The 12,581-nt window shown below is 38.4% G+C and overlaps 1 protein-coding gene across 1 annotated transcript in view; it reads left to right on the plus strand.

Annotated features, from left to right (window-relative positions):
* The first annotated feature begins 1,698 nt into the window (after window positions 1–1,698).
* The window catches only part of LOC122538960, an 88,295-nt gene continuing 77,412 nt past the window's right edge, over window positions 1,699–12,581 (plus strand). Inside the window, exons 1-3 of the mRNA XM_043673491.1 lie at window positions 1,699–1,918; window positions 3,361–4,557; window positions 7,421–7,663. Coding sequence (XP_043529426.1) covers window positions 4,329–4,557; window positions 7,421–7,663 — 472 coding nt within the window. The 5' untranslated portion in view covers window positions 1,699–1,918; window positions 3,361–4,328. The remainder of the gene's footprint in view (window positions 1,919–3,360; window positions 4,558–7,420; window positions 7,664–12,581) is intronic.

A 12,581-nucleotide genomic window follows, 5' to 3' on the forward strand; every position in this document is an offset into this window, starting at 1 on the left:
GATGAATTTAGTGGTGCAGATGATAAAACAGTGGGCCGGTTAACTTCGATAAATGAGTTCGGTGATGTTAGAAAATAGAGAGGACGCTTGCGCGTTTAAAGAATCATAGAGTTTCACATAGCGGTGTTTGACTCTCCGTGTGTTCGACTTTTTGTCGTACTATGCGTGTGCATAGGTGTGCATTGATACGAACCTTGGAACTTTTGTCCACATGGAGAAGTCACACACTTTCGTTGGTCTTGCACTTGTTCCCTAGCTCACGAAGTAAGTTCATTAACGTGAATGAGGTGTTCCAGGAGAGGAGCCACTCATCGGGGAACGCCTCATGCCTCGAGGACGGCTCTCAGAACCTTCTTATCGTTGCTTTAACACGTCGTTACATGCGAGAAACAGTGGCTCGGCTTGTGTACGTACGTGCAAAGTAATTCAGCGACGAAGTTTTCTAATCTGCTTGCGCAGAGCAGCATCACGCTTCGGACAATATTTGTCGAATCATCGACATCGAAGTGTTTGAAAGTTGTTCTACGTAATTGCTACAATCTTGGATAAGTAATCACTGACTTTCCAATGGAAGTGCAAGTCCAATTTCAATCAAAGCAACGTAGATCGTCGTTCTTGAAAGCATTTTAAAGTACAGTGATAGACAAAAATCTATCAAAATCTAATTTACATTGCAATCTGAATTTAAATATTAAAGATACCTATTTGCAAAACTCGCGATTCTAACTTATACTCCAGTGAATTTAGACATTGTTTTCATTTGGATCGAGTTATGCAGAAAGCTATCAATCTTCAATAATGTAAAATTGAGTAAATTTAATTTGAAGATTTTGACTAGAAAACGAAGCTTTATCTTTATTGGATACATTCTATTTCTTGTTTCTCTGTCTAATTCGATTGGTATAATTTAAGTACTATTTTAAATTTTGCGTAGTACATATGAAATGATATTATAAAGTTTCATCAAAGTTAAGCTTGAAATAAGATTACAGCATTTTTAATAACTGCATAATTGTGAGAGCTGTTCCATGAGTTAGTAAGTTTTTGTAAAATAAAGATTATAAAATTATGGAATCGTGAAATTGTGGAAATTGCGTTAAACTAATTTTTTGCTTTTTCGAGAATCTCCAGCTATTTTGCGTAACTTTATCCTTAGTCCATTTTTGCGTAACTTTAACCTTAGTCCATTTACTGTGATTGTGAATATCGTATCTAACCATCGGTTTGATTTCGTGGCGATTAATCCTTCGAAGTTACTTTAATTAGCTTAATTTCGATAAACAGACAGTTTCAGATACAAGTTGTTTCATTTGGCGTGTACATGCCGATTCTGTTAAAGACAAGACGATTAACTTGATCCTTGCCATTCAAGAGAGAAAATGAAGTCAAATCAAATGAAATCGCTCTCGATCGCAGACCGATAACCGACAGAATCTGTTTTCCAGATCGTAACAAGATAAAGACATTCGACGTGTAGGAAGCCATAGAGAATTCGAAAGACTATGGAAGCTTCTCGCGCGGAAAGTTTTCCTTCAAACGAGATTTCAAGATGGGAAGTTTGCTGAACGATCACGAAACGTTTTCCCAAAAATAAAAGTTTCAGCTTGTAAGGCAGCCGCCCGGCGGCGCTTCCTCCTCAACGTGTTCTCGATTTAATTTTAGCACTTACGATTCAGTCCACTCGCGAGTTCCATCGAGGCGAAATCTACTACACGTACACGCAAAATCTATGCCGCGGCGTACGCTTCGTACGTACGTTGATAATTCGAAGACAATAAAATATTCCAAGCCGAATATTCCGTCTCTCGTCTCTTGTCAAAGTGTTTCCCTCACTTCGTCACAAGTGTTTCCTTCACATTTTTTGCAATGGCTTGGATAAACAGTGATCGTGATTGTTTGTACTCACGTGCTTTATAACGTATGTATATAATACATATGTGTCTTATGACGCATATATGTATATACTTCATAGTTTTAAGGTCGAAACGTGGGTGAATGTTGCAACGGTTGTTAAACCTTTATTTTCCGCGACGAGAATTCATCGTCTCCGATATTCGTTTCACGTAAGAAATTATTATAAACATTCGGAGACGCAATTCGCGTGGGTCAACGTGATTTCCTTCGCCGTGCCATTGCTCAAGAAACGTCCACAGGCTCCGGTACAGTGTGGTCCAAGAATATCCACATTGCTCGAGGCACGCAAGGGCAGCCAAAAGTTCAACATCCTCGACGAGAGCAACGTTTGCTTTCTCCTAAGTACCTCTAATCACACTACAAACATCAAACACGTAATACCTAGTACACTCACGTAATTACGATTTCCCCGAAACTCGCAAAAAACCTCGGAGAACAATTTAAAAATAAAAAGAAAGAAAAAAAAAGAAAAGAAAGTACCTCGTGCTCGTCCACGTTGACTCCAATGGCGGCAGAAATCGCGCTGTCTCATCTGCGACGGAAAACTTTCGCGGCAGATTCGAATTTAACTCGAGAGATCGACTGTCCTCTTAAATCGTGAACCGTGTTAGGAAAACGCGACACGTAGGTGGTTCGATTAAAAAAGAGAAAAGAAAAGAAAAAAAAATAAATAAAGAGCGGGGGAAAACAAAACGAGCGGCGGGAAAGGCTGAAAGGAAGGAAAAAATGGTTGCGCTATACAGTCGACAATCAGCCACGATGCAAATTACGGGTATTCATAACTTAACGTGCGCGCTACCGGGCTTTTAAGCGGACGTTAAAGCCGCCCCCGGCTTTTATTTCACGTCGCGTAATCCGGTTTCCCGCTCGCACGTGACGTTCTTTTTCTCGTAAATTTCGCGCCAAATGATTTTCGCGCCATGGAAATCATTCGCGCTGTTTTCGTTGCTTCATGAGTTTGATGAACGTGGTAAACTGAAACACCTTCCACGAGCCTCGCTTCCTCCCCTCGTCCCCCAGGACACTGTTCTTTCTAACTTTTCTGTAACTGATGATAGGTCGCATTAATCGTTGCTAATAGAAACGTCGAAGGATCGACAGCTCCTACAAACTATTCAATGAATAACAGCTTCGTTTCGTGTTGTTTCGAGCCTTTTTTTTATTCCACTGCATTCTCCGTAAATCAACAATGAATTCGGCGTCAATGCTAGAGTGAACGTAGCAATGCAATTTATACCACTGAAAGTTGAAAACATTTAGACAGGATCCGGCCGATTGATATGTAGAAATTATTCTTTTTGAACAAATAAAGGAAAGAAATGTAACTCGGAAATTACATTTCGCAGTTGAACAATAGGATTTAGCGAACACAGCCTTATTTCTTCATTTCATTATCCCGTTTATCATTTGAATCCACGAATACAACAACACGTCTCTGTTTCCAAGGAGCATCGTTCCAGAAAGTGTATCACTGTGCATCGTTTCGACATTTTTGTTTAACAACGGCAACGCCATAAATCGCCGGTAGAAAAATATGTCTGATAGAAACTGAAGGGAATCGCGAGTTTCGATGTGAACGTGCGTAAAGTTTACCAACAGCAGAACCGTTCTATTTGGAGCGAAAATAGAACGCTCTCTCCAACTGTCTCTTTTTCTCTTGGCGCACACGAGCATTCACCCTCGTTCGACCCAAGAATATCCCGCTGGAGAACAGCGTCGAGCGGGAAGAACCTTTCCTTGCCTTGTAATCGGCATCAAGCAGTGCAACGCGACGTCGACGAAACCGAAACCGCGTAGTCTGTTTCGTAGCTTGTGAAATATACTTGAAGAGCTTATACACAGCGGCCCAAAGACAGAGTCGTCACAAGCTGGTGAAACTGAAGAGCCTGCATTCTCCATTTTGTTTCGTCTATTTAGAATAGTCGTCGCGCGAGTGCAAAGCTACGGAATCTTAAGCGAACGCTTAAGTGCCTTTACGTCGAGCGAAAGTTCCCGAACGCAAATATCCTCGTACAGATTCTTCTCTTTCATTGTTCTACGAATATCACGTTCAACCGTAACGCCAAAATAATCCTTCTTCATCGAGAAAAATAATAACTCCTCGTTCTATGTCATTTAGACGATTAAAATGTTAGTGAAAGTACAATATGAACGAATGACATCGAAACACAGCTGATTTCGAATCTTCAACCAACGCTAAAGTTCTGCGAAAGTCGAAATCTTCGGCAATCAGGCGAGAGCATCTCCCCTTCGCATCCGGCGCAAGGACGGAAGCAATTGCAACGGTGAAAAATTATTTTTACTCCGGCAAAACGGTTTCGGGCCCGCGTGACTCGGTCGAAAGAGAGTCGAGCCCGAAGGTGGAACGGTGAAAATCCATTGCTACGGTTTCCGGCTGTCCACCAATCGAACAAATGTCGAGGATGCTGCGACTGGAATTGTTCGGACTTGTGTTGCTGGCCTGCACCCAGATCCTCACGGAACACCGCAGTTTTTACGACACCGTACCGCAGTACGGCTACTCCAGGCTACCCGATGTTCCGGAGCGCACCAGGGAGGTACGCGTCAAACAGGGTCGTTTACGCGGAATCGTGGTGCAACCGAGGACCGCCTACGATCTGCAGCCGGTCGATGTTTTTCGAGGTGAGCATTACAATTGAAAATAATTTTCGTGCGCGCGCAAATGCGGTACGGATTGTACAACACAATCTGTAAATTAATTTTGTAAATTAAACACATGCCACGTTCCATTTAACGATATTCGTTGCTAAACAACAGTGATAATTATCTATATCCATTCGTTGGCACGCACGAAATAAAAATGAAACAAAAATACACTCTAGTCATTGCCAAATAACAGCGGTAATTGTCAACACTCGTTGAAGTGAAAATGAAATGAAGAGAACACGTCTTGCTAATAATTTCACACTGCTTGCTAATAATTCTATATGGCAACGACACTGATTATCGTAGAATTTCGAAATAACATATAATTTTTGTGCATCTATTTTTAATCGATGTCTGAATGATTTAGAGAAGGAAAACGATTCGCGCGCGGCAAAAAATTGATTCGAGCTAATGAAATCAGTTCAGAATTACTGTTTAACATAGTATGTAGGAAATTGTAAAATTTCAAGATTAATCGCTGCAAGATGAGTGATAACGATAGACCGAATTGATAAATTGTCAAACTGTGTTATTCAAATGTTTCATCGCAATACGATACTGTTTTTTCAATGTAACACGTAATTAGTGCTTGAAACAATATTGTAATAAAAGAAATATATTCGTTATTGAGCAATAAATATATTTTTGAGAGAATTTTCAGTAATAAACGCAATGATAATGAAGAACGCAGAAAATGAAAGCAAATTAATAGCCAGAAGGGCTATCAAAACATTGTTATTACCGTTATTCATCCAATGTATGTACATCTGTACATCATGATAAACTGCAACTGAAAATTACATGTGGAGTACGAAATTCTCAAAATAAACCGCGGAGAGTGCTTTTTGCGTATGTTAACAATAGTTTAAAACTCAGTAGTTGAATAAATAAATATTGAAAAAAAGAGATTAAAGGCTTATTTTGATAATATGAATATAAATTGTAATATAAGGAGAAATATACGTTAATTCTACGAAGGTCACAGTAGAATATGTGTGGATACGAATTTGGAAAAAAGTTCTCTCTCTCTCTCTCTAAACGCTCTTAGGTTCAGGTTAGGCGCTGGTTTCCAGATTCTTAGACGCTCTGTGTGTCTGTGTGTGTGTCTAACTTCTTTCTTTACTTTTCTAACATTCTACAATACTAGTTACAATATCTCTGTGCTGCGGGGATACTAATACTTCAGTAGTATCAAAATGGGAAGCGCGCAGGTTATTTCGGTAGTAGACACTCCTTATGGTTCTTGGCCGCTTGAGCACATGCACATTCACCGGCAAAGCGGAATCGAGCAGAGTTTGTACTTTCGCGAGTTCCCTGAGATCCTCTGACATTCCTTGGCATCGACTACTCAGAGTTCGCTAGCGTTTCCGCGCGTACAAACGGTTCCGTTCGAGCAAGGAATGGTGTCGAGGGAGTATAGGATAAATTAAGGATAGATTCAGATTTGCCTAGCCATCAAATTAGCTCGGGGATTTAAAATAGATGGCAAGGGAAACGTATTCGTTTTCAGAATTAACAAAAATTCGATTTCATTCGGTTTAATGAAGAATCAGAAACGTTAAATAGCATGACTACATTCCTTCAGATACAATGAAATATTTCTGATACTTCAGAGAAGAAACTGAGGAGCTGAAGATTTGAAAAAATGAACGTGCAAACACAATATGGAAGATTATTTCATATTATTTCAGAACACATTGAAGCCAACGTACGAGAGTGTAAATTTAAATACAAGTTATTTATAAATTAAAATAAGATTTAAAGAATGAACGTGTAAATGCAATACGGAAAATTATTTTATAATATAATTCTCTGTAATATAAATATATTGAAACCAATGAAAGAACGTGTAAGTCCAAGCAGATTATTTAAATTTCCACTGCTTTCAATTTTAAACAAATTTCGACTATTGGTGTAAATCGTTGAAGAACGTTCAATCGCTGCGATCGCGAATTTCAAACTGGAGATGTTTGCAATCAAATTTCCGATTTCTACTTGCTTAGCCGGACGAATTTAGTATTTTACGTCGAAAAGCTACTAACCTGAGCTGAGAACCCAATTTACACGGAAATAGGATAAAATAGATCAACCGTGATCCTTGCCGCCAAGCTGAAGAGTGTTAACACATTGAACGCGAGACGAACGCGATCAATTTAATCGATCCACTCGCGGCGCAATAAAACTTTACAGTGATTACCTCGTCGCTGACGATTCGCTCTGGCTACAACTCTGCTTCTTCGGCCAACAATAAGAACCATCGCGAATCTTTCGACGTGCAATTTCCCGCTCCTCGGAAAAACCTTTCTAATTTAATACCAAATTGGTACCATCGGATACTAGGAGTCGTAAAAATTTAATGCTGAAATTTTTAATTTGTTTCAATTTTATTGCCAGTCACTCTGAAAGAGGATGTAAAATGCAAAATAAAAATAACTTGATTAAAATTTTTGTAATATAATATCGAGTGTGGATTTTTGTGCATGTTTAAGTTTTAGTAGACATTTCTATTCGCTACATACTTATGTATTCTATATATATCATTATATGCATTATTTGCATCATCCAATTTCCCATAAATGCAAAAAAAAATCCACAATCTAATAATACGAGTTACTACAGTCAATTGACTATAGTCATAACTACACAATATCAGTCGAGGATTCGTAAATAACTGTCCAAATTTAAAATTTTTCAAACTTCTGATTCAGATCAATCGTTTAGCGATTTATATTCAATTTATATCCAATTTATTTCGAAACGAATTTGTCGTGAACACGATATCAGTTATTGAAAACAACTTGCACTTCTCTAATCAATCAACAATGACCCAATGTTTCAGGAGTTCCGTACGCAGAGCCACCGATCGAGTCCTTAAGATTCTCTCCTCCAAGATCACCGGAACCATGGCGTGGTTCACGACAATTTCAAGAATTCGCGCCTGTTTGCCCTCAATTGTTGCCGAACTTGCAAGACGAAGTGAAACCAGTTAGATACGAGTACCTAAAGAAGCTTCTGCCATACCTAGTGAATCAGAGCGAAGACTGCCTTTACCTCAACATCTATACACCCCATCAACCTGAAGGTAAGCGAACTGAAATTAATTGTTTCGAAGATCGATGATAGTCGAATATCGAGCGTTCATTCGGCTAGAAAGTAGATGGCGAATTGAAAACTATTCGTTCCATTATCCAGAATACTAGAAAATGTTCTTTTTTTTCCTTCGATCGTCTGGAGAATTAATAGAGAAGCAGTTACGATTTAAAATCGAATGTAAAAGAAGTACGGTGTGGTCCAATAACTTTGTCCACCTTGAATATTTTTTATTTATCGACAGTAATTGATAATAAAAATAAAACAAATTCTATACGTTATGAGGACATAACATGAACCCATATTTCAGGCAATTTACCTTTTTTTTAACGAAATGCTGCAGTTTTTTTTTTTTTTTTTTTTTTTAGTTTTGGGACGAGATCATTCAAAGTCAAATGCGGTTATAAAATGATCTTTATATCCTTCTTTGCCCCATAAAAAGAAATTCGTATATAAAATTCTTTCATATTACTACGAATATAATGAAAATATTCAAGGTGGACAAAGGGATTATTATTGTACTGTATAAGAGAGACTATAAAGAAGTTAACAAAATTTCTTCATTCCCCTCTATATTAGCCAAGTATTTAGATATTAGTTTTATGGATCAGCTTCGGATTTACGATGCCGAAGGGTATATATTTTTTGCTTTAGCGCGGTTTATGATCGTAGGTTATGACTGTTAGACGACGCTAAAGGAAGATTCGTGGACGATAATACCGTGAGTTGTGTGGATATTTAGAATATAAAAAGAGGGAGGAATACACGACGGGGTAAACAGTGATTCAGAGTCTCTGTACTCTTGACGCTTTGCCAAGAAATAAGAGGGGAAATGTTTTTGCACAGCAAAAGTATTTATCTAAAAGACAATTAGAGAACAGGATACTTTTAGCCACGTTTCATCTACTTTCGGAGTAGATCCGAATTTCGAATCCATGTTTAACTTTCTCCACGATAAGATTCCGCGAATCTACTTACATCCTGTTTTATCTATCACTTCCGATTTATCGCTGGTAATTAACCTCGTTGAACAACAAATTTGCATGCAATCCCAAATACTTTACAGATAAATCGTCACCGTTTTATCAATCTTCGGCACTCTTTCATCCTTTATCTTCGAAATTGTTATCTATGAGTTATCTATTCAGTTTTCGTGTCGTTAGGCAATTTTATTGTGAATATAGGAAAACGAAAAATGAATTTTATAATAATTTAATCGATTGTATTTAAATTCTGACATGTTTGTGACCGGAAAGAGTAAAACGTAGCACTATACAAAAAAACTTCTGGCAATTCACGAATATTCGTTTTGAGCAATATTATATTATGAGAAAATGTTGTCACACAAGTGACATAAATATATGAAGCAGTATTTTAAAATCAGAATACGAAGGATTCTTTAAATAACATGTATTAATGTTTAAGATAAACCAATGGAACCGCCATGGAGTCCCATTTAATTTTAAATTAACAATTTTATCACGCATGATACAATTTTCATCATTATTTATGTCACCCTTTATTCTTTTATATTGAACTATTTATTCATCAATTCGATATAAATTAAACACAAACTCCAACTACTGAACGAAAATTGAAAATCCACAAAGGTTGGATATCATCGAAAGATTGAAATATCTTTTCATCCATTCTGGAAAATTGCGTTCCGAAGTAGCGTTTGTTGCGCACGGCTATGAATATCCTTCAGCATTTTTCGAGCACAATCTCTCCTTTTGTTATCGAATATTTCCAAAATTCCTAGATATTCCACATCTATCGGAGCTTGAATTCTTTCCATTCCAACATATTAAAAAGAAAAAAAAAAAAAAAAAAGAAAGTTACGGTTCGAATATTGTTATAATATCTATCTTGATTGTAGTAGATGTTTTTCGGTTTATTAAAAAAGAGAGAGAGAGAGAGAGAGAGAGAGAAAGAGAGAAGCTACGATCACGCGACGTTTTCACGGTAGTTTCTGGGATTGTTCAGTGAGCTGGTTACGCGAAACACGTACATTCGACGATACCTTTCGTCGACAATTTCGTCACATTCAGAGGCGCAGCAGATGCATCAAATGGACGCATTGTTTTCGCTGCAACGAATCGAACCGTTTTGCGAGACGGTGCTATCTCCACTAGATTACACATTACCAGAATGCAACAACCGTTTTCTTAAAATCGTCTCCTTTCGATAAATAAGAAGTACCCCGTTCAATTCTCCAGTAGGAATCCAAATTCCGCTAGAAATGCGATATTAAAATTCACGATAAAGGAAGTAGCTGTCGTTCCGCTTTGGGCTTCATATTGGATTTCCTGTTTTCTTGGAGTTGAATGTTCTTTGCTCGCAGTGTCACGGATACGCATCGAAGGACACATTGTTGACGCAACAATCTTAGAAGCTTCGCGCAAAACGAATCCTGATTTAATCCTGTTGTCAAGGGTGTAATGTATTTGTGCAATTGAAAAAACGAGGGGGGGGGGATAATTCTCCTTTTGAGAAGTATATACGATAATAATATTTCTTTTCCCGATTCTCTCCAACAACGTGAATTATTCCAAGTCACGAGAAATTTTCTAGGTCAAAGGTCGGATTATGTTGAACACCACTTGGTCACTTCTACATTTGAAAATCCTGGGAGTTTTTACAAAATATAATTTTCTTTACAAGGGACAGAGTATTAATGAAGAAAAACACAAAAAGATCAATCACAATGGGCTTTCATCGTGTTCTATAAGATGTCGATGATCACAAGTAACATTATCAGATTGCAGATATTCAAGCATATCTCATATAGAAATTGACAAATGTAGAAAAAATTGCTCTCCAATATTACCAAGTATTACAAGAAGTAGTATACTTTAGATATTTCACACAATATTTCATACTATGTGCATTTTGTGGAACTTAAATCTTTGAAAAACGCAAATGAAAATTCAAAATGCAGTCTGAACAAACAAACAAAATAAGAAAAAAAAAACATTTTCATGCGTAGTCACTGTCCTCTTCGTATCTCTGTTTCTCTGACGTTCAAAATGAAAATCATTCGCCAATTAATCAAAAGAAAATGGAGTCGTTTGTACGGAGAATGAAGGCAAACACTTTTGATCGCGATCGATGAACAGACGCCGAAAAATTATCAAAAAGGATGATTGACGTACAATTGCGCGTTGACGCGCGTGCGATGAATTCATCCGTTTCCCATACTTCTCCCTCGGCCGGTTCGAGAAGTTAATTAAAAGTAATCTCTCGCGTTTGCGACGAGCCGTTAATTATGGGAGGGGAGGAAGCGCGGAGCGCGACACCAATTATCCCCTCGAGGATTACTAGAGATTTTCTTCCTCTTGTTCCTCGTCGGCGTTGCTGCCGGTTTCCGTTTTTTTTTTTTCTCTCTAAATTCGGTCAGTCCGTTTCGCAGATAACCGTAAAAATTAACCGAGGGAAGATGTATTTTGCCCGTATCATTGCCTGTATGCGCTGAACCTTTCCCTCTGGCGAGAGTCGAATAACGATAACGTAGTTATCGTTACTTTAATACCTTCTCCATCTACTTTAGAATTTACCAATTTTCTTCACGTTGAGAACATTACGCGCAAAGTTGCGGCGAATCAACGCGAATATATGAGAAAGATACACGTTCCCGATTGGCTGGAAATAAATTAACCTGCGGCATAATGAACGAATTGAAAGGGAAGTTGTTTGAGATCTGTTGCTAAGTAATTTCCAGCCAAACATGTTTATCAACCGTTCCGGAAGAAAGGTTCGTTCGTTGCGGCGAGTTTCGTAATAAGGGATCATAAATTATAGCCGTTATCTGTCGCAGCCAGCGGCTAATGAACGCGAGATCGGACTCCTCGTGATTTTGAAGAGCCCCGAATTTGACTTGGAAATTATTCTTCCCTATATTTGTTTCCCCCTTGGAAAACCGCGGAACACGATCATAGATCGTAGACGAAATTCATCAACAGTTTGCTCTGCGTAATTCCAACGATTAAACGTTCAAACATTCACACGATGCCTCGGACATCAGAAATATATTCCACTGAAAATCACCTCGAACGTGAACCGTCCGATTTCAAGATTTCCCCTTCAGTTTCCTCGAGACGGTTTTGCGAAAGATGCAAAACAACGAGGAACTTGCTGAATCCGTTGGAGAAAATACGAAAAGGCTGATGAAAGATGCACCGCCGTTGCAAATAAATTGGAACCGTCTGGCCACGGGTTAGAGGGGCTGTTCTCGGGAAGATATATACGCTCTCTTAAATACTGGAACCGCCGCGACACTGGAAACAATGGTGGAGGAAGCTACTTTGAAAGAACGGACTCGCGATAGAACGAAGATCCCCACAGCCCTTGAAAATATCGGGAAATTCATTAACGCCCGATCCGCGGGATTCGATCGAATAAATTTCATTTGGCGGATGAAAATTTACAGCGACACGCGATACTGTGAAAATGAAAACCGTCACCAGCCTGCTGCTGCTGCTTTTCAACGATTCCCTCGTGTTACCAAGATGTTGCCGGTCTTCGTTCTCGCTGTGGCAATTCGTTTAAAAGCGTGGAATGTATAAGAATGGCTTTTTTCCCCATTATATTTATTCTTATTTCTCAGAAAGATCTCTTCTAATACGTCTTGATATTATATTTCTACTTGCTTTATAGAACAAACACGCTGTTCATTATGGGACATATTGCTGAATAATTAACCAGGAGAGAAAGACATAGGTTGAGAATGGTCTCCACACAATGATTTCAGTTTTTTCTCGAATATTCTAGCATTTTGAGATTTGAAACCACAAATTTACATAGTTTTCGTGTACATAAATATTCACGCTCGAGAGTATGCGACAGATGTATGGCTCGAAATTATTACAAGCTCTTACTGAAAATTTTTGATCGCAACGAAACTTCCTGCA

The sequence above is a fragment of the Frieseomelitta varia genome, unplaced genomic scaffold (genome assembly GCF_011392965.1).
Source record: "Frieseomelitta varia isolate USP_RPSP 00005682 unplaced genomic scaffold, Fvar_1.2 scaffold_183, whole genome shotgun sequence".
Lineage (NCBI taxonomy): Eukaryota > Metazoa > Arthropoda > Insecta > Hymenoptera > Apidae > Frieseomelitta > Frieseomelitta varia.